General features: G+C 51.4%; 2 protein-coding genes across 2 annotated transcripts; one reads left to right on the top strand and one right to left on the bottom strand.

The window, feature by feature from the left end:
• Nucleotides 1–8: 8 nt before the first annotated feature.
• FAM229A (family with sequence similarity 229 member A) lies at nucleotides 9–4,368 on the top strand. The gene is made up of 3 exons (XM_090269028.1): nucleotides 9–3,750; nucleotides 3,837–3,983; nucleotides 4,159–4,368. Exons 1-3 carry the CDS (start codon nucleotides 3,614–3,616, stop codon nucleotides 4,259–4,261), a joined length of 387 nt encoding a protein of 128 aa, XP_090125154.1. The 5' UTR covers nucleotides 9–3,613; the 3' UTR covers nucleotides 4,262–4,368.
• TSSK3 (testis specific serine kinase 3) lies at nucleotides 1,166–3,178 on the bottom strand. Its single transcript, XM_090269029.1, has 2 exons — nucleotides 2,876–3,178; nucleotides 1,166–2,168 (listed from the first exon to the last, which is right to left on the bottom strand). Exons 1-2 carry the CDS (start codon nucleotides 3,018–3,020, stop codon nucleotides 1,504–1,506), a joined length of 810 nt encoding a protein of 269 aa, XP_090125155.1. The 5' UTR covers nucleotides 3,021–3,178; the 3' UTR covers nucleotides 1,166–1,503.
• Nucleotides 4,369–22,273: the final 17,905 nt, after the last annotated feature.

The raw sequence follows: 22,273 nt of genomic DNA, 5'->3' as shown, positions 1-22,273 counted from the left end.
TTTCCCACCTTTTTGCATCCAGTCCAGGCTGGTATGTCCCCAACACCTTTCCCAGGGCTTGTTCGTCAGATGCACCCAAGTCCTTAGCCCAGCTGTGCCACCTGCAAGACTCTGCTCTTGCTTTTCTTCCCCTCCCCAAGAAGGGAGGGGCCACTTCAGGCCCTTCTGTGCATTGCCTGGCAGGGTACCTTGTCCAGCCAACTACCCACCTCGATTCACCTGGATCTTAGGATACAAGCCAGCTCCAAGTGGTACAGAGCAGCAATCAAAGCTGAGTACTTACATCCCTGGTAAGCCCAATTTCTCTGCCTCAACCCTTCTGCTTCTTGAAGGGATATGCTAGGGGTGAATTCTTGAGACTTTTATCAGGCTTCTGAAAAAGCTCTTCTTCCTGAAGGCAGACCCAGTCTTTATGACTCTTATCCTCCACTTTGGTAAAGCTACACCTCTCTTGGGGGAATGAGGGGCTGCAGGAATCCCTGGAGACCCTGGTGCTTCACGATGCTGCTCTGGTGATTCTTGTACATAGTCTGGTGTGTTCACCAATGATTTAATGGGATCCAGGCAGGGATACCAAGAGAGTGGTGGTCACTTCCACTTCGAACCTTCAGTGAGGGGGTGGGATGGAGAGTATGCTGAATCTTTTGATGGGATGGGGGTTTTCTCTTTGTAATTTCTTTAGTTTAATTGATCTTTTGGTTTTTGTGCAATATTATATATTTTAAATTATAATGCATCTCCCCAGAGTATTTTGTAGCCAGGAAAAGAAAAAAGGAAAAAAAAAAAAAAAAAAAGATTCTAACAGCTGTTAGTTTTGTAATTAAAAAGAAAGAAAAAAGAGCTGTCCTGAACGTTTTCCAGACTTGCCGTTAACAGCATTAAAGAGATTCAACAGAAGCTGGAAGGTATCTGCGGGTCTGTTCTTGTCTCCTTTGGCAGCTGCCCTGGAATCAGGGCAGGACACACACAATATGCAATGGCTTTCTGCTTGGAGCTGTGGGGTGGGTTGATGGGGGCGGGAGAGATGGGAGGTAGCCTGGGTCCTGAGGAAGTCCCTTGTCCTCATCTCAGACTCATCTTGACCTTCGGGATGAGGAAGGGACACGGCCCCCAAAAGACTTCTTACCAAGACGAGGAGTCAAGAGGCCAATTCTGCATTCTCAGTACTTCTGCCTTTATTTGGAAAGAAAGTTGGAACAGTGGCGCCAATTGCTCTTGGTCATTGGTCTCTCCTCACCCTGTATGTGTATGATTCTGGGATCTAATTTAATTAACTTTAAATACCCATATGAAAATCACTTGTCAGCCATAATAAAAGGGAAGTGTGAATGAGGCCCTCTGGTTCCATGAAGATCTTTAAAGGGAAAGAGAAGTAAGGCTGGAGAAGGCATAAGTAAGTTTTAGGATAAGTAAACTTAAAGTGTAAAATATATCACCATTTTAGAAGCAGGTTTTGGATTTGCTTTCTCCCCCTGCTTTATTGGGGAGGACTTGCCATTGCTTTTATGAAGTACTCGCTAGCCATGGATGCCAACTAATTTCTTCGATTGAAGGCCGGAGGATCATGTCTGGTTCCAGGAGCTGCTTGAGCAAGTCCTGGCATTCAGCCGAGATGCCCAGATGAGTGGGGAAGGACACCCCTTTCTGCTGCTGCCACAGCATCTTGGGAATGTCTGTGTCGTCAAAAGGCAGGCTGGCACAGAGCATGACGTAGAGGACGACACCCATGCTCCAGACATCACCCTTCTTGCTGTCATGAGGAATACCCTGTAGCACCTCGGGGGCGGCATAGGCTGTGCTGCCGCAGAAGGTCTGGCTCAGCTCCTGGCGTGACTTGGGCAACACCTTGGCAAAGCCAAAGTCGGTCAACTTCAGGTTGAAGCCCTGCAACAAGGCGTTCTCACACTTGAGATCCCGGTGGGCCACACCACAGCCATGGCAGTAGCGGATGGCCTCAACCATCTGATGGAAGAGGGCCTTCGCCTGGCTCTCGGGCAGCGGCCCTCCATTCAGCACACAATCAAAAACATCCCCTCCCTCAGCCAACTCCATCACCAGGTAGATTTTACCATCAGCAGACTCTAGCATCTCATACACTTGGATGATGTTCTTGTGGTCCAGGGTACGGACAATCTGGAGCTCCCGAGGTAGAAATCTCTGGATAAATTCTGAGGAAATAGGAAAAAGAGATAGGGTATCACGTCCTGAAGGGTGTAACTCCTCCCTCCTGGCTCCTGCGTTCCAACATCTGCCTGCCACCCCACTGTGTCTGGCTGGGTCTGGTGCCTTCTAATCACAATGTCAAATTTCTTTTAATAGTCTTAAATGTCTAGGTGCTTGGACAGAGCAAAGAATATTCACCTTATTTTTGTAGTTAATATTTTATACAAAGGTACCACTCCCTGCCAACCTCAGGGACTGTTGTGAGCGGCCTGTGAGACCATAGGTATCCAAGTGCTTGGGGGACTGTTAGAGCCATTGAATCTGTTATAAGGCCTGATTTGCCTACAGTGTGGTAACCAGCACCTCTCACCTCTGCCTCCTGACCAACAGTTCCTCCTACAAGCCCAGTGTTTATCCCGTCTACCTGCCTCTACACCAGCTTCTGCTTTCTGGGAGCCCTGGTCATGGCCTTTCTGCTGATCTCTGTTCCCCTGCTGGGCTTGGGTTCTGCCACTGAGGATCCTTCGCCCCCTGCCATTTTAATCTTGGATTTTGGAGGGTCTGATGTTCCTGGACTCCCAGCATCGCTGTTCCCTAATGACCTTCTCCAGAGGCACCATCTCTCCTTTTCCTTGGTTTCAGACTAAAGGGGAGGAGGAAGCCCCACCCACCTCAGCCAGCCTTCCCTTCCTCCAAAGGGGCCCCCGCTCACCTTCTGGCCCTCCCATCTTGTCTATAATTTTAATAGCCACCTTTTTTTGGTGTTTTTTGGAAAATGCTTCTTTGACTTTTGAGTAGGTCCCTTCCCCAATGGTCTTGCCCAGCTGGTACCCATTGGAGAGAAGAAAGTCCTCCATGCTGTGTAGCGCCTCCTTCCTATCACCCTCAGCTCATGCTGCCTCTGTGAGGCAGCTCTACTCCACCATCGCCCTCGGCCGGGTCCTATTTCCCCCAAGGTCTTCACCCACAGCAGCTCCCAGCGCTAGAACATGCTCCGTCTGGACACAGCAGCCGCAGATGGTGTGGAGGGAGAGGGCCAGACATTTTAAAACTCCAGTCCAATTGTGATGTAGATATTGTGACCCTTGGCCAAAATGGGTAGTGCCTTTACCTGCCCTCAGCAGCACCACCACCAAACCCAGCGCCCCTGGTTAAGTCATCGCCATGCTCCCACCCCCGAGCCAAGCAGTGAGTCGCAGCCCAGACTGGTGTGGAGGGGTGCCAGTGCTTCCTAAGACGCCAGGCTCCTTTTTGTGGACGCCTCTTCGCAGCTGGTTGCTGTCGCCCGCTGCGCCCCCATTGGGCTGCTGGAGGTCTGCGCCATCCAGCCTCCAGGCGTCATGGCGGGGGCCCTGCGGCTTCCTGCTCACGGCCGCACTAGGTGTGCGGGAGGGTTCCCTGGAGCAAGAAGCGGGTTCTGTGAGGTCAGCACGCCGAGGCCTGAGTCACAATGCAGCCCTGCCCCTCGACGCATGGGCCCACACGCGCCGCAGACATCTGCCCGACTGTGCCTGGACCGGAGCGTCCTCCCGCGGCCAGGGCTCAGGCAGCTGCTTCCAGCCTGGGACGGGCCTCGGCCTCCAGCAGGTGAGCAAAGGCCTTGGGGGCGGGGGCCGGGTGGGGGCGCCCGTTGGTCCGGAAGCGGTCTGACCGCCCCGCCCCTCCCCATGCAGAGTGACCCGGGGCCTGGACATGAGTGCCCAGGATCCCCATCAGGGTCGGAGATTCCCCATAGAAGCCGGAGACTCCCCTGGCCTTGCCGCCGCCCCCGAGTCCCAGGACAGCCCAGAGCCGGTAGCTACGGAGCACAACCCGGTCAGGTGAGCCCGCGGCCCCTCCTGCGCTCCTGGGTTGTCCCAGTCCCACTTTTCGTCCCCAGACCCACTCACCCCCACCCCAGGTAAGTGCCCCAACATTCGCGCCCCAACCTGAGACCCCAAGTGCGCTCCACAGATAAGATCCCAACAGCGCCCCCTGTCGCACTCCTTTCCCTAGGCCGCTTCGACGCTGCCCTGGCTGCCACTGCCTGACGCTGCTGCACGTGCCCATCGACGTCTACCTGGCTATGAGCGGGAGCCCCCGGGCCCGCGCCACCTGAGTGTGCCTGAGCACGTCGCGCGCGCCGAGCACGAGACAATGATGCACATTTTAAAATAAAAGAATGATGCACCTTTTAATAAAGCACAGCATAAACTGTTCTTTCCACTCCGGGCTGGCCGTGTATGTCTGTCCCGTCGAATCAGGCAGTTGACTGCTCAGCGCTATCCCATAGTGCCTTCCCTATGGCTGCCTCCTCCCTTGGATCCTCCTAACCGCAAGGACTCGCCTTTCCCGTTCCATTTTCTTCTGGCCGGGGGCCCACCTCTCTCTCCCCCACTTCTTGGCTAGCCATGACCCCTTTTCCAGCACCCTTTCCTCTCAGGCTCTTTCCCCTCATCCTTCTCTCTCCCCCATCTCTCTCCATAGCCTCCAGAGAAGATCACATTATTGTTCTGAACTCTGGGGGCCTAGAGAAGGTCAGGATTGGAGAAGATCAGCAGACAACTTAGAATAGAGAATGACCACCCACAACAGGCCCATTTAATTCTCCCAAGATGGAATTAGGTTTTGCTACCGCTGTTTTGTGACCCTGGGCACCTCTGATTTTGTTGGAAGAGTTTAGAGTTACCTGTCCATCTTGACCTTGGTTTCTCCTAGAAGTGGTGGAACCAGAAAAAGATTGGGGAAGAAATTGTTTCAAAAACTTTGATTTCTAATTCCTAGTTTACAGGTAGGAGAACTGAGCCTTGAGTGCCTTGCCTGGGGTCCCCCAACTGATAGGTGATGCTAGTACACTCCTGTGTCCTCAGACTTAAAAGCCATTCATAAGAGGGGCCCATGACATGAAGTTGCCTGAAAGTGTATTTTTAGCTGAGCAAGTATTTTCCACTTTCCAATTTTGCTTTCATGAACCTGTACTATTTTAATATTGGGAAAAAATATATGTAATCCAAAGATCAGGTTCATTCTCCTGTCTCCTGAGATCTAAGTACAATTGATTCAATTTCCCTTACCTAATTCACATAGGGTAGAAAGCCAAACTGTCCCTAGAGCACTTCAGAATCCCATGGTCACCTGAAAGGGGACTTCTTGACTTCCACACAAAATGCTCTCCCAGGCAGTGCCAAATGTAGACTTACTGAAGAAGAGGATGTTCACCAAAAGGTCTACTTCAAAGTGAGGGCTTCAGATGATCATTCACCCGCTGGTCCTTTAAAATATCCTGGCTCTTGATAGCCCCTCCACGTCTATCTTTTTCCCTTCACCAGAATAATGCCTGGCTTTAGGGCCTAGTGCTGGCTTCTCTCTCCTCCTTCACTCCCCTTCTCTACAGTTACTGCTTGGAGAACCCCTCAGTTCTTCTAATAAGTGAAATAACCCAGCTGTTTCCATCACCACCAAACTAAATGTAGGCCTACTCAGCCTAACAACCAACCCATACTGCTGTTCTGCAGAAAAAGGACCTCATTCCCTGTAAATACTATTCCCCCTCCCTAGGAGGCTGTTGTCATCTTAGAAAAAATTACCAGCGTCTGCATTGATATGGTCTTGCCATTGACAGCAACTGAAGTTAGCTTAAGCAAAAAAGGAATTGATTGTTTCAAGTGGCTGGGAAGGATATAACCTAGTGATTAAAGAAAGAACTAAAGGAACCAGACATCTATCAGGATGGAACCAAGGTTTCAGCCCCATCAGGACTGCCCCATTGTTCCTCTCTCATCCCTGATTATCTCCTGGGCAGGCAACATGGTTGCAAACGGCTAAGAAATCCCAAGAAGGGAGAGGTATTTTCTGTATACTTACCAGTGGAAGGGCAGCAATTGGCCCTTCTTAAATCACATGTACACTCCTTGGGCCAATTGTCAAGGAGATGGGAGACGATAATTGACCAGGCTGGGCCATAAGTAAGCTTCCCTTGAGGTGTAAGCACAGCATCAACAGAAAATAATAGGTAAATATGAAGAAAAAAACAATCCCGGAGCAGAGGCAGTTTATGCAAAGATTGGAAGACTGAGTATGCCTGTGAGAAAAAGAAGCCTGAAAAGAAGGGGTAAAGAGTGGACAGTGTGAGCAGGTATCAGGCCTCTGTGTTCTAGTTCGGGCTTTGCCCCTGGCACAGACAATATAAGTCCATCAGGCCTGTGGAGGACACTGGGGATTCAGTGGTGAAGTTGACCCTCACAGAATTCACATGGCTTAGCAATGATTTGCTGGGAGGCCTCACTCAGGCAAGTCCCTTCCCTCAGGGCCTTTCCTCACTGGTTGAAAAAATTAAAAAAGGATTGTGGGGGGACCAGCTGATCTCTCTAGACCTTGCCAGCCCCAAAATGCTGACTCATTCCCATTCTTCCTTTCTCTCACCTCTCTTACTTCATCCCATCTCAACCCTCCTTTCCTTTAAAAAGATTTATTGCCTCCTCCCATGTGTTTGGATAGTGAGGGATGCAAAGATTCCAGGCACTCCAGACACATACCTTGGGTATGACCCTGGGTCTAGTTAGGTCTAGAATGTCCATAAGTAAGGAAAAAGCAGATGGAAGGAACACTGTGGGCAAAGGCTGGAGGCAGGAAAGTGGAGGGCCAGTTAAGAAATTCAGTTCAATCAACTTTCACCAGTACCTACCTGGGCAACACCAGATACTGAGAGCCTAGGCCTGAATCTAATCCCACACCGTTGCAGAGCTCAGAATTCAGGGGAGGCAGGGATGCATTCACAGAAGAGAAGCTGGATTGAGGCACTGAGTTTGAATTTTGTTCTGTAGGTGACAGGGAGCATGAATGGCTCCAATCTAGATTGCTTCCCTCTCCTATTTCTCATTTCCTTTTCCATTCTGTTCTCTGTTGCTTTTTTTTTTTTTTTCTTTCCCACTGGAGAAGTCACTGGCCTAAATTCGAGTCCTGGATTCTAGTCCCGATTGCCATGTACAAGCTGTGCAACTTTGGGCTAGCTACTTAGTCTTTCTGAGTCTCCATTTCCAAATCTGTGAAATGACATTAATGACACCTGGTGGAAGGTTTCAGTAAAGTCGTGTGAGTACAGCACCAGGAAGGACAAGAAAGACTGCTGCTGCTGCTGCTCCTCATTTGGCTTCAAGGGGCAGCAGAGAGCTGGCCAGCCTGTCTCCAGAGGCTGGGTGACGCCCAATCTGAGAGGGGATTGGGGAATCCCTCTTGCCTCACTCTGCCAACTCCCCAGCAGGTCTGCTCAGGAACCTGGGAACTTGGTAGGGGGAATTTCCAGGGGAATCCCCAAGTGGTAAATACAGAGTTGCCTCCCTCACCCAAGAGAGTAAAGCTGTCCCCAGACCCCAAATAGGAATCCCAGATCCCAGCCTTATTGTCTGGACCTGAGGAATGGGCAGGGGCCTAGGGAAAAGGGGATGCTTGAATCACTGCATTCCCTGACTTCTCTCTTAGACACTTTATTAGCCAGTCCCCCTCCCTAAAGAGCCCCCTTTTAGAAGAGGGGGTGGAGTACAGATGGACCCCCAGGTTACTATGGAGACAGCAGGAAAAGGGTTGCTGTATCACCATGACAACAACTGACGTCAGCACTACTCTTTCCCATCACTTCATATAAGAGGGGGCAGCAACTCCAGTCACAAGCAAGTTCCCCACAAAGCCTGCTTCCCTTACTGAGCCCATCAACCAGGGGTCAACAGGCTTAATATAGTTCAGGAGTTAAAAACACAGACTCTAATGTCAGACAAACCTTGATTCCAATCCTGCTCCTGCCTTGTTTTAACAGTATGAATTTGAGAAAGTTCCTTAACTCCTGTAAGTCTTCCTCAGTACAATGTGGGTACATAAGCTGCCGACCTCCAGGGTTAGGGCGATGATTCTGATCTCAGGGGATCAGGTAGGCAGTGGGCATCAGGCCAACCTGTGGGAAGTGCACACTGACGTTAGGAACCTGTCAGGAAATGGTGGTCTTCAGATATAGACTCACATCCCCTAGATGGCTCCCAAGATTTCTAAGATCTGGGCCCCAGAGATTGAGCATCTCAGAATTTGTGAGTCTTAGGGTGGAGCCAGAGACAATGGAATCTCCAGATTCTGAGGAAACCCCTGATGTCATTTTCCCTGAAACCCCATCACATCCAGACTCTTCCTTTTATACTCCCCTCTGCCTCATCCTGGGTCTTCTTACCTTGGGCTTCCACCTGCTCCTCTAGGAAAAAGGATGAATGAGGGGCCCTGAGAAAACATCAGGAAACCCAACACCCGGTAGATCGGTGAGTTGGAGACCACAGGAATATGGGTGGCCCAGCTCCCACGGCCTCTCTCCACCCAATCTTGAAGTAAGAGTACCAGAATCATTTTCATTCCCCTTCTCTTTCCCAACCCCACTGTCCAGATGACCACAGTCCATTCTACTCCAATTCCACCTCCAACTCCCCATTGCTGCTCATCTGGATTATTCTAGCAGCCTCCTAACAAGTTTCCCTGATTCCTTCCTTGCTTGATTCTCCCAGTCCAGACTGGTTTTATAAAGACCACAAACCCAGCCACGTCATCCTCCCATTTAAATCCCATCAATGGACCTGGCCAGTGTCATTTAGTGGATTGAGCGCCAGCCTTCAAACCAAACAGTGACAGATTGGTTCCTGGTTAGGGCACGTGCCTGGGTTGCAGGGCTGTCCCCAGAGGCAGCCAATCAATATTTGTCTCCCTCTCTCCCCTCCCTTCCCCTCTCTCTAAATATAAATAATTAAATCTTTAAAAAATAAATAAATCTCATCAATGGCTTGTTTACATCGCTGCCTAGCCACACTGGACACTCCTCAGCTCTTCACAAAACATTGTTCCCATGTTTAAGCACACTGGTCCTTCTGCCTTGAATAATAGCCTCCTTCCCAATCCCACTGACCCTTCAGAGCTTCACTAATTGTCACTTCTCAAAGAAGGCTACTGTGACCACTTGTTTTTGCCCTCCCATAGCACCTATCTGTCCCACTGTGTACTTACCTACATTACTTGATACCTGTTGAATGACTGTCTACGCCATTACGATATGGATTCATTGAGGATGGGGAGGACTGTGTCATATTCATCCTGACATCCCCGGACCAAAAATGGGAGGGCTCAGGAGTCTGTAGAATATCTGCAGATTAGACTAGTTAATGAACGACTGCTAGGTCCACAGAGGAGAGGCCACGGTGCTGTGAGGAGACAGAAATCAGAGTCAGTTTGGGGTTTCAGAATTGCTTCCCCAAGAAACTGACACTGAAACTGACATGAGAAGCAGCTATGCAGGCAAAGACCTTGAGGTGGAAAATGTCCCAGTGCGGGAACATTTTTGCTGAAGACACTGTGCTGAGGGACATAACCATGTTTTGGAAAGACAACCCTGGTTGCTCTGCGGGAAGAGACTACCTAAGGGATGGAACATGCAGCAGGGAGACAGTTAAGGAGGCTGCTGCAGCCTCCCAGGTGGGTGAAAGGCGATGGGGACTCCGACCAGGTGTTAGCAGTGGACATGGAGAAAAGCAATGGGATTTCGATACAGCCCAGAGAGGACAGGATTTTGTAGCTGCTTGAATATAAAAAGGGGGAGAAAGGGAAGAGTCTGGAACTAAGTCCAGATTTCCAGTTCAGGCAACTGAGAAAATGGCCAAGCTGGGGAACCTGAAAGGAAGGGCAGGTGTAGGGCATGAGTCCTGTGAGTGGGACATCCAGGGGGAGGGGCCAAGAGACAGGTGCAGAGCATGGAAGAGCGGTCAGGGCTGAATGAAAGAAGTGAGTTTCCGACACAGGTGGACACCAAAGGCATGGGAACTGATGTGATTCTCTTGGGACACACTGCAGCGGGCCCAGGAACACCCACATTTAGGCAGTGAGCAGAGGATGAGAAATTTGCCATGTGGCAGCAATCAGTAAGATAGCGAGAAAATCAAGAGTGCGTAATGTCTAAAAAAATAAGGACACAAAAGTACTTCAAACAGGAGGGAGTATTTGATTGTGCCCAAGTCACCACTGCTTAGGGTTCAAGTCAGATAAAGCTTTGAGAGCATCACTTGGATTTAGCAACAAGGAGTGGAGACCTTGATGAGCTGTTCCTGTGGAATGGTGGGGGAGGAAGCCCTGCTGCAGGGGCTAAGGGAGGAGGTAGAAACAGCGTGTGTACACAACTCTTTCAAGAATGTTCTCTGTGAAGGGGAGCTGAGAAGGACACGGGTTGAAGGAAGGCTTTCTTCTTTTTCAAAGATAGGAAAAACTAGAGCCTGTTTGTTTGCTGCTGGGAAGGCTATCAGGGAGGGAAAGATTGGAGACAGGGAAAAGGGGAAGGAATAAGAGGAGGTAGATTCCCCAAGAAGGGAAAAGAGGAGATTAAATCCCCAAATATGGCTGCACATTTGGTGGGGGCAAGTCAGGACCTGTACTGGATGAACTCTGGGGGCTCAGAACAGCTGCCCACTCTCCCCAGCAGCCAGTATGAGTCACTGGGGCGGGGGAATAGACCAAACTGGCAATGTGGGAAAGGGAGCTGGGCCAGCATGTTCCTCAAGATCCCAAGGGGTCGAGGAGCAGGGCCCAGCCCAGGATCCAAGCCCTGAACCCTTAACCCATGCTCTGGGCAGGATAGGGGTGTGAAAAAGTTGTCTCACCCTTTGAAGGGCAGGCAGAGTAGTAGGAATCCTGAGCTTTACTTTTGGCTTTTCTCTGCCCACCCCACCCCTTGAACCTGTTTCCCTTTCTGAAAAGATCAAGGACTTTTTTTGGAGGGGTGGAGAGGTTGGTGTCAGGGACCATTTTTAGATTCTTTCCAGAAATATACTTGTGTTTGGAACTTTGCAGACAGTTTAGGGGGTCCTGGAGATCCCAGAAATTAATTCCTGGCCTTCAGATAAGAATTCCTGTCCTGACTGATGTGGCTCTGTTGGTTGGACATCAGCCCACAAAGTAAAATGTTGCCATTTCAATTCCCAGTCAGAGCACATGCCTGGGTTGTGTTTTCAGTCCTGTTGGGACGCTTGTGCACGGAGAGGCAACCAATCACTATATCTCTTTCACATTGATGTTTCTCGCCCTCTCCTCCTCCCTCCCTTTCCTTCTCTCTAAAAATGAATAATAAAAATCCCTGAACTAGGAGCGGACTGAGCAGCTTTCTGCCGCTGTCATTTAAGAGTGCCCTGAAGCAAGGAAAAAAAGGGCCCTGGGGACAGGGAGACTTTTGAGGTGTGGGTTCTACCTGAGCACATGGTCAGGGCGTGTGACTGGAGGTTGGAGGCCCCTGGGTGGAATAGGGGTTTCTTCAATGGCAGCTGACCTTCTTGCTCTCAGCCCCCTCTTGCTGCCTCTGCCTCTCCTTGCCCGCCTGTCCTTGTCCTTCTGTCCCAAATCCTGGGGGGGAGTGTCTCAGGGGATCATTAAGATCTGGTGACCTGCTCCCTCCCACTAAAGTGGCTAGTGAAGTCAGACAACGGACTGGGCCCAGCAGGTGCTGCCCCCACCCGATTTTACCGGCTGAGGCTTCTGGCTAAAAACAGCCAGGCTCTGGGGGACTATAGGCTTTCAGGCCTCCCCCTCCACGCCTGGGCAGGTATTAAAAGAGGCCGAAGGCGGGCCAGGCAGCCTGGACACCATGCTATTCACTGAGACTGCCCACTTCGTGGTGAATTTTCTTCTGTCCTGGTGAGGGGGTTTGGGGCAGGGCGCCAGCAGTATCAAGGGCCCTGGTCTGGCAGGTGGGGGAGGAGGCGCCCAGGTCCTTAGGCAGACCCGGATGGGAGCCAAATCCCCTCCCAGTCCCTTCAAATCGACCAGAAGCGACCGCAGCCCTCGTCTCGCCGCAACTGATAGGAGGCGGCCCCTCCTCCCCGCTCGTAGTACCCTCTTGGGGTGACTGCCGCCCCATCTCCCGGCAGGCGGCCCCGGACCACGCCCTCGCACCGCTTGGACCAGGAGTTGTGTTTCTGGGACTGTCGGCGCCCGGCCTTGCCGGCGCCCCCAGCCCGCCGCAGCCTGGGCGCCTGCTGGCTGAGTCCGCAGCGCCACTGCCCGCCGGGCGCCACCTGGCGCTGGCCTGCGCACAACCTGCTGCTGCTGCTGCTGCTGCTGCTGCCGGGGACCGCCGGCCTGGCCGACGTGCCTTCCGCGCGCCGGCCTAGCTGCTACGGCGCGCGTCCGCGCCTCACGTGAGCGCGGGAAGAGGGGTGGGAGAGACCCAGAGCGAGAGTGACAGGGGCGGGGAAGTGGTGTGCTCTGAAAAAGGGGCGGGACCTACAGAGTACGGCGCCGTTTGTCGGTGAGAAGGGGCGTATCCCAAGAGCCGAGGGTCAGTCAGGGATTGGATAAATTGAGCTAGACGGTGCTTGGGAGCGGGTAGAGGGGGGCGGAACTTGGGAGGGCAACGCCGGAGGCGACCTGAGCGGGGCGGGGCTAGGTGAAGTGGTCGTAAATCCGGAGAGAGTAGCGGAGCCTTTTTCCCATCTTGTCTGACAGATTTTCCCTCCCTCCAGGTGGAAGCATCGGTGACAGAATATTAACTACCAATTTCTGGGCAAGAGAAAGAGACATTTAGTTCTTCTGCGCCCGTGAGAACGGTGAGGGGCGGGGCCAGGAGAGAGCACGACCACAGAGGGGCGGGCTTAAAGGCGGGGCCTCGGGGGAGGGTTGGGGGAGGGCAAGGCCTGAGCCCCAGGTCCGTGCACTTCAGTGTCAGGCAAGACCCGGAAGGCTTCAGGACCTGGCGGGGTGAGCCGAAGTGGGAGGGGCCCCACGGGCTAGGCTGGGATCTCTGCGGGGATATTTATCCCTGCCCTTCTCGGACCACCACATACATTTTTAAAAGACTGGCAGATTTAACGATATTAACATCTCGGCTCATCAGAACACACCTAAAAAAAGTAAAATAAGAGTTCCAAACAGGGCTCCTCAAATAATGCCAACTTTGTGTCCTGAACGGGGAGTGCGGGGACCAGGATAGGTCTTGACTTTGGGCACCAAGTCAGCTCCAGGGCAGGAGTCACTCCATCTCCCAGCCTGGTGACCAAGCTGAATAGCCTAAGGGAAGGCAGGAAGGCTCAGGGTCATCCTGACAGGCGCTGTCCTGGTGATCATCCTGTGTGTCTGAATAGCCTTATAATTCTTGTGCACCTCTGAATGTCCGCATCCACCTTTCAGCATGGCTCTGTTTCTGGGTGTCTGTCTATCTCCGGTCTCTGTGTCCACTTATTTATTCAACAAATATTTATCAAGGACACATATCAGTGGTTTGTGCCAGGTTTATACACAGAGTCACTGGGTTCACATTAGAGAAACAAGCAGTTGAAGCCCCTACCCTCATGGAGCTTACATTCTGGTTAGAGAGACAGACAATAAAGAGAGGTCAGAGATAAAGTGTTCTGTGTTTGAGGACAAGATGGGCTAGGTGCTACTTTATACGTGGAGAGCAGGGACTTGGTCTTGTTCACAGACCTAGAAGAGCACCTAACTCATAATTGGGACTCTGTAAGTGTTGAATGAATGCATTTGTTGGTCAGGAGGTCCTGCCTGAAGAGGCTAACTCTCATATAAGGCCTGAAGGATGAGGAGGGGTCACTCATTCCAGACCCTGGAAAGAGTGTTCTGGACAGAAAAAACAGCCTATGTCTAGTGAGTGGCCTCTTGCCTCTGGCTGGCTGTCCTCAAGTGTCCTTATTGTTATCTTTGTTCCTCTGTCCATTGTGTGTGTGTGTGTGTGTGTGTGTGTGTGTGTGTGTGTGTGTGTGTGTGTGTGTCAGAGAGAGAGAGAGAGAGAGAGAGAGAGAGAGAGAGAGAGAGAAAGATCTTGGGAGCCTTAGGGCAGGCTCCAGAGTCTCTGGAAGTGAGGCCACTGCACAACTGATTCACCCCCACTAGTCCATTCTAGCCTGGTCATTTCCCTCAAAGCAACCCCTCTCCCCAGCAGCCTCAATCCCAAGACCTCTGACTTCTTTCCAGAGTAGTATCCTGCAGCCCAGAAGGAAGTCCTTTGTCCTGTCTAACCACAATCCCTGCTGGTCAGCCCTTTCCTCTCATTCTGCCTTGTGGACAGAGGGGAGGAGATGGGCTGGCCTTGTGGCATCAAGAACTGCCTGGACTGAGAGCCAGTCCAGTAAAGATCTCACAGAGTGGGGGTGATTAACCCCCTCCAGCCCCAGGGAGGTGAAGAATGGCAGAGATAATCATTCACCTTAGAACCCTCTGCCATATTCATGATCTCATTTAACCTTTCAACGCCCCATCTTACATATGGAAAATTAGGCAAACCCGGAGAGGAAAACATGACAGAACTGGGACCGGAACCCAGGGCTCTTGATAAAGTAGTAATAGTCATAGCAAATAATATGTATTGCAGATCTGACTCTCTGCCATGTACCATGCTTAAACTTTGCATGCAATTATCTTTTTTAAGCCTCATCATAACACTGTGAGGTGGGTACCATCATTATTCCCATTATCCTCAGATGAGGAGACTGAGGCTCAGAGCCATTAAACGAATTGCCCCAAAGCACCAGCTAGTTCATGGCACAGCAGCATGCGAGGCCAGGCAGTCTGGCATGCTCCGCTACACCCCCTGTAGCCTGGGATCCCAGAGGAGAGTCACAGTTGTCTGTTTTCCAGAGGTCTGGGGAGACAGACTTCAGGTTCACTGCATGATGGTCCTGGGGCTGACTTGTACCAAGCCAGGATGAGCAGAAGGATGGTCTGGGAGCACTGCATAATCCCATGTCCCTTCTCTGAGGGTGAAGATTACCTGACTCTGCCTTGTCTCCTGGGCTCTCCATGTTTCTGCCCTTCACTCCCAGAATAAAGCTGCTTTCACCTCTCTCTGGCTCTCTTAGTTCTCCCTATTCCCACAAACTGAGTTAGACTGAACCAAAAGGTAGGGGAGCATCTGCTACCACCCCTGATCCTCCCATTGCACACATTCCAACCCACAATCCCCCAAGTAGGCTAGACCAGATGATCCAGAACTGGCTCCTGCTCTCTAGACTCTCACAGTGCCATAGAAAGAGAAAGGAAGAGATATACTCCAGCCCAGTAAAATGCCACAGGGTGGTGAAACTGGTTTCTATGAGGCACAGTGGGACCAAAAAGCCTTTAGGAGGGGTCCCTGGAGTTGAATCTTGATGGATGAACAGGAAACAGGAAGCCATACACGGGGCACAGCGTGCAGGTAGCACTGGCAGCATGGAGAAAGGTTTGGCGATCTGCAGGCTGAAATGGTCATTCCACTGATGGAACGTTGGCACTGCCAGCCAGTGGACTCCACCTACAATCAGGCTAGCTGGGCTTGGAGCTTCAAAGACTCTGAAGGCCAAACTAGGGAGTTTGACATTCTTCAGGAGGAAGTAGGGAGCTATGGACAGGTTTAAAGCAGGGGAGAGACATGGTCTCATCGTGGTATCTCCAGGCCTCAAGCCCTTCTCGGGTCTCGGATCCATCTGGTGAGCAGTGAGTGGCCTCCAGCACCTGTCCCTGTGCTTCTCCCTTACACACTCTCCCATGTCCTACTCAGGACTGAGACCAGGATTGGGTCCTGCTTAAGTTTCCCTACAAAGGGCAGAGGGTGCTGATGGCTAAGGAAGGAGTCTCTGGACTGCTACCTGGACTCATCCACTTGGTGGTCAACAGCAGCCCCCCCTTTCTTACCCCATAAGGGCCACTTATGACCCATTCCCTGCCCTTTGTGAGGTCTCCACGTACAGGTGACTTCAGGGCAGCCCGACACCCAGTGGATCCCTGGAGCTGTTTCCCTTCCTCCTCTAACCCCCTCTCCCTCCACAAGGAACCTAGTTCCCCCCACCCCAATCATCTCTGGTGCTCTGTCCTCTCTGAATGTCTCTGGACTTGATCTTCTCCTCCTCTGCCCTCAGGCATCACTTAATTCAGGCCACTGTTGCCTTGCCTGGACCAGTCTGACTGAGTGTTCCCTGGTTTTCTTGCTTCCAACCTTGTCCCCTCTAATCTGTGTCCACTTGGGCCTGTTTTTCTGTCTTATAAGTCCCTGAGGGACACCTGGTGTGATCTCCAAGGGCAGCTAGAGTTCTGGAGGGATCTGGGATAGAGATATTAATTTCAGAGTTGTAACCATATAGATTATCTCAGATACACACAGAGTAGGTTGGGCATGGGGGTTGGGGAGAAAGAGAGGGAGAGATCTTTTTCTCTCTTTCAAACAGATTTTTCTCCAGACCTGTTGGGGTCCCCCTGGGAAAGTATCAAGACTTGGAACCCTGCGAAGGCCAGGCAAAGGAAACAAAGCCTGTAAGACCTGACTGGAAAACCAGGAAAGCTGGATGCATGCGTGCCTCGATGCTATAGCAGTGGGCCCCAGTGAGAATCAGGCCATGAGGAGATGCTTTATGTCCTTTGAAGCTTGCTCTTTTCTTTTACCTCGCTTGATCCTTTTATTGTACCAGAAGCAGAGGTTTTAAGTTTAACTCAAAATGAACTCACCATCCCTGTTTTATGGCCATCTAAAGTCTTTGTGTCCAACACACCGTGACCTGAGGGAGATCCCAACCTCCCTTCAATTGTTATCCCTGAACAACATCTGTTTTCTGTATCAGCACTGTTTAACATTGATTGATGAGCCTTACATGAATGTTACACGCCCTTAAGCTTACTTCACTCAATAGAAGACCTTGGAAGAAGGCAATCGAGGCATTTGTCCCTCAGACATTTGCCAGCCTTCTCTCCGCTAGCACAGGCTGCCTGGGAAGTCTTTGTTTCATCTGCGACACCAGGGGATCTCTGCGGGTCAGGGGGCCCCAACACAGACCCAAAGACATCATTTGATCCTACTGACTTTATGTGATCCTAATGCCATTCCAAAGATACCTCAACCCAATCTGTCCAAAACTGATCTCTCCTTTTCTACGTGTACCCCGCTGCTTCTCCTTTAGGCTTCCTGTGGGCAGCTCAGCACCACCTTCTACCCATTGGTCCAAGCAGGCCCTTGCGCACCATCCTCAGTCCTTTTTCTTCCTCACGCCCAATATCCTTAGTCCTTCCCTACGTCCTGTCACTTCTGCCCCCTGAACACCTCCCATACGTCTCTCCTTCTACCTTCCTCCACCCTTCAGCGGCATTTGACATGGAGGATCACTCATTCCTTCTGGAAACCATTTCTTCCCTCAGTTTTCAGGGCACCCCTGTTCCTGATCTCCCCTTTTCTTACTGTCCATCAAGCTAAATCACCCTGCTGGCTCCCTTTCCAGGGGCTGTCTTTGTAAATCACTCCTCTCTAGTGGATCCCATCTAGTCCTGTGGCTTCAAATTTGGGACACACCAAACTCCTCTGAAGTCCAGACTTATTGATCCAGTAACTGCCAGCTTCATGTCTTCACTGGGACTCCAATAGGCATCTCTGACTTTAAGTCTGAGGCTGCAGTCATAATCCCCAGCACTGAGTAGATACAATGTGAGAAGCACTGAGTGGGAACCCTAAGCCCAGAGGTACGGAGTATGTGGTAGGGAGAGCTATTCCTTCCTCCTCGGGAATCTAGATAGTCCTCAGGAGTGGTTTGATCTGGGTTTTCACAGTAAGGTAGAAATTCAGCAAGTAGAGAAGTGGAGAGAGGTGTTTTCTAGGTGGGGGGACAGCATGTTCAAAGGCCCTGAGGTGGGAGAAACTCAGAACTTGGAAGAACTAAAAAATCCAGTAAATTTGAAGTTCAGTGGACTGAGGAGAAAAGAAGAAAAATGCATCCAGGGGCTCAGTCTCTCATAGGCATAACCTGGAGTATGGGGGAAGGCCACCAGGATGTCAGATGGGAGGGAAGGAGAATTTGTGGAGGGACTGGGAGGGGAGAGATAGATGAAGTGTGTGTTAGAGGGGGGCTCCAGAGTATCTTTCTCGAAAAAGTCACTAAAAGGAGGTCCCAGGAAGGAGGTCCAGGGGGACACTTCTAGTGTATAAGACAAGAGAAAGAGAATCCTCAGGGTTCTGAAGAGAGAGAGATTCATTTACCATTTAAGGAATTGATTGAGCTAAATAAATTTCCCTCTAAACAGCTCAGCAGCTGGTCAGCCCGGATCAGCCCGGTCAGTCCCTCTAGGGGGGGTCCTAGACTCCCACCTAGGGAGGGAAGGGAAGTGAATGAGCATCCTGTTGAGTGCTAACTTTGTGTCAGGCCTTTGCCCAGCCTGTCATGTAGTTGAGTCTAGGAACATTGTTGAATGTCCTGGCCGCTCTGCACCTCAGGTGCTTGGTTTTAGGGCTTTGCTGGCTGGCACTAGCTCATTCATCTCACGATAACCCTAAGAAGTGGGTAGTCTTATCATTCCCATTTTACAGATTAGAATACTGAGGCTTATAAAGGGCCTAAAGCCACACAGCTAGGACATGGTGGAGACAGTTCTTCACACTACAATTGCCTCAACACAATACCTCACTGAACCCTTGCCACACCTCAAGTGGTACCCAGTGTCCTTATTTTACAGAGTGGGTATGGTGACGTCAGTGAAGGGAAGGAACTTGTAGGGGTCACAAAGCTGTAAGGTAACAGTACTTTGGGTCCAGATCATTTGGTGGAAGAGGCTGAATGGGAGAGGTGATGAGCAGTGTGGAGAGGAAGGGGTAGGGCTGGGGACTAGACTAGGAGAGAATTTCAATTTCCCTTTTAAAAGGGACTTCCCTAAGTGGGGATTTTGGCTGGAAAGTTGTAAGCAATCCACATTCCACCTCTTCCCCAAAGACAGCAGGATCTGAAAAGAAACTGAAAGTTGGGAAGAGGGGAGGGAAGGTGGAAGGGAGATGTTCAGGGCAGCCCAGAAAAACTAGATTGAATTTCTGATGATGTGATCAAGCCTGGGGGAGACGGGTAGGCTAGCTCGCATTCCACACCTCTTGGCTATTGGTGAAACTGAGCCACAGAAACAGTTCTATTGGATAGTGTCTGGGCCCTGTCCAGTTCATGCAGCCAGCCTCCACCACACATAAGCATGCAAGCACGCACACACTCACGCGCAGAGACCAGGGGAAGAGAGAGGGGAAAGGAGAAATAAAAGGTCTTGGCAGCCCAAAATTCTGAAAGAAAACTTTCAGAATCCCTGTCCCTGTAATTTGGTGACTGGTTGGATGGTGGGTCCCAAAGAAAGGCCTCTGAAGTGCCTCGGTATCCAGATCCCTGGGTCCTGCTGACTACAGGGTCAGAACCCAGCATCTCCAGGGTGCTGGGGCCTCAGCGCTGTGACTGCCCTGCCTCTCCCTACCGACATCCCTAACTGCTCCTTCCAAACCCAAAGCATCAGAACCCTTTGTGGATGCCTCCAACTGCACCTAGCACTGCCATGCTTCTGAAAACCACTTTCTGCTAGTCCTGACCGCCTCCTCTGCTGCTCTCATAAACTCTCAGCCTCTGGGTTTCAGTTTCCTCCTCTGTAAATGGGAACAGGGATGGTACACATCTCACCAGTTGGAGGTAATGTATGGTAAGCAACATGTAATCAGATGCTAGCAGCTATGATTATTATTACTGTTGGTCATTCCTGCCTTGTTCAAAATCTCCCCAATCACCCCGGGTCTCCATGATTCTGTATTGGGGGATTTTCCTCCCCTTCTTTGCTGGCTCCCTCCCAGGCTCCTTCCTGGGGTTCTCCCTTGCTACCTGCCCTCCAGTGCCAGTACTTCCCATTGCCCTGGTACTTCCTAGGTGACCTCATATATGGTGAGGCTCTAGTTACGAGCAGTGACCAGAGGCCCAAATTTCATGGGGTCAGTTCTGACCTAAAAGCTTCTGTGTGTTGTCCCTGTATGGTCACCAGCCAGGTTGGGCCCTGGCCTTTGTGACCCCATGTCTACGTGCTGAAGCGTATAAACTTCAGGCTGCCTCGTTGGTCATCCCCCTAAAATGTTCCCTGGGCCCCTCAAACTCAACAAGTCTCGATTCAGCAACTCCCTCCCAATTTTTTTTCCTCTGATGCCCTCTCTCAGTCAAGGGGCTCACTTTGCCAACTGTCACCCCAAGCAGACACATGGGCAACAACTCCATCCCCACCTTCTACCCACCCAACCCCTGTACCCAGTCAGTCACTGAATCCTGGGGAGCCTGCCTCCTGCACCTCACTCCGTACTGGGCCTCTCCCTCTGTCCCCACGCTTACACACACCATTTGCTGTTCCCTCTTTGTCCTACTCTAAGTTCTTCCTCCATCGCCTGGCCCACCCACATGCCCCCCTCTTCATGCGGCCCACAGAGCCCTCAGCTGATCCTGGTCTGGTCTTTCTTCTCCCCTTGAGGCACTGCCGGTCTCTTCCGTCAGTGGGAAACCCCTCAGAGCAGGGTCTTGTGTGACTCACAGCTGACGCTCTGCCTTGTGAGAGCTGGAGGAACTCCAGTCCGGTCTTTGTAGTTTGACTCACAGAGCCCAACCTCTCACTGTACAGATGAGCCAACCGAGGCCCAAGAGGAGAGGGGACAGGCTCACAGTCACAGAGCAGGAGAATGCAGCAGACCTGGGTTAGAATTAAGGTCTCTGGGTCCAGTTAATGCTCCTGGAAGGAGACGGGGACCCTGGGGCTGGGAACAGGGCTGTACAAGTCACCATTCCTGAGACCTCCGTTAGGACCTAGCTATTTGCTGATGTCTCTTTCCCATCTCCAGGCCCTTCCTGATGCTACGAAGGCCCATCCTTCATCTCTAACTAGATAGTGCCCACCCATACTTCACCTGGCATCCGATCTGACCCCCACCACAGAGCCCCCCTCAGATATCCAAAAATGCCCCAACCTCCTTTATGGGGCAATGTTTTCTTCTGCCCTCCTCCACCCTGTGTCCCTCTGAGGTCCCAGGTTTCCTGCCAAGGAAGTTCATTCCTTTCTGTCCATGGGAAGTAAGAGCATCTCAGACCAGAGCCAGGGTCTGAGCCTTACTGGAGAGCTGGGAACAAATGCAGGTACATGAAAACATGGGGTTTCTTGTCCTGCAGCTTCCCTTCCCCCTGTTCACCCCACGGTCACCCTGTCCTTCCCATTTCTCCTTTTCCTGCCACTCTTCCTGGTCAAAGCTCACAGCTCAGAGGTTCTGACCACCACTGAGGCACACACAGCCACGCACAGGGACACACAAAATGCTCACTCCTTTGTGCACACACTCATAGACATTCTTTCACACAGCTACACACACTCATAGTTATACAACCAAAGTCAGACAATAGTCACCAACACACAATCTCAAGGACAGACCAAGCACACACCCAGAAAGTCTCAGAGCCACCAAGAGTAGTCAGTCTCTCTCTCTCTCACCCTAAATACGCACAGTCAAACAAAGATGCAGACTCACACAACCACAACTCTACACACCTGGTCACACACACATGCAGAGTCACAGAGTCTCACACACAGACAGATACAGAGCAATACACAGTCACACACAGAGAAAAACAGACATACACAGAGACGCAGAACAATGGACACATTGTCTGGGCTGGCAGCAGCTGGGGAGGAAGGAGCAGCAGTGTGGACAGAGGAGGCAGTGGGGGCTGCTGTACCCCACCCCCTTCAACCCTGCAGCATCCTCTAAACCTCTTCCCTCTTTCAGAAGCCAGATTCTGTTGGACCTGGATTTCCTGAGGGATTGGGCTCCCAGGCACCCCCCAACCTCCAGCAATGTCTGGTGGGGCATGCAGGGGTTCCCCAGTGGACCAGGCTCCTTCTGAGGCTGTGGGGACCCCGGGTCTTTTATCCCCGATGCTCCTCCCTACTTCTGGGATTATCCAAGTAATTTGCCTCTCATCTTCGAAGGGCAGTGCCTGGAAATCAGGAGCCTTGGGATCGGCTTGTAACCTTTGACCCAAACCCCTCCAGGACTCATACACCCTCCTTCTAAGCCATACCAACTGGGGGCGGGCAGTGCCTGGCAGCATTGTGGGTTCCCTATTGTGTCCAAGACAGAGATGCAGGTCTCAACATCTATCTCTTAGTGGCAGTGGGTGAGGAAGTCACTGTTGTATTATTGAGCTGCCATGAGGCAGGCTGCCCCTCCCTGTCCCAAAAGCTAGCTCTTCTTGCCTCCCACTCTGACCACGCAGTCCTAGTTCTCAACAGAGAATTCTTCCATGGGTTTCCTTAGAGACCCCAGCCCATTTCAGCAGGTCCC

This window comes from Furipterus horrens, unplaced genomic scaffold (genome assembly GCF_987537825.1).
Source record: "Furipterus horrens unplaced genomic scaffold, mFurHor1.1.pri manual_scaffold_3, whole genome shotgun sequence".
NCBI classification, from domain to species: Eukaryota; Metazoa; Chordata; class Mammalia; order Chiroptera; family Furipteridae; genus Furipterus; species Furipterus horrens.
Note: the sequence above shows the minus strand (reverse complement) of the source record. Positions and strands in the feature narration are given on the sequence as shown.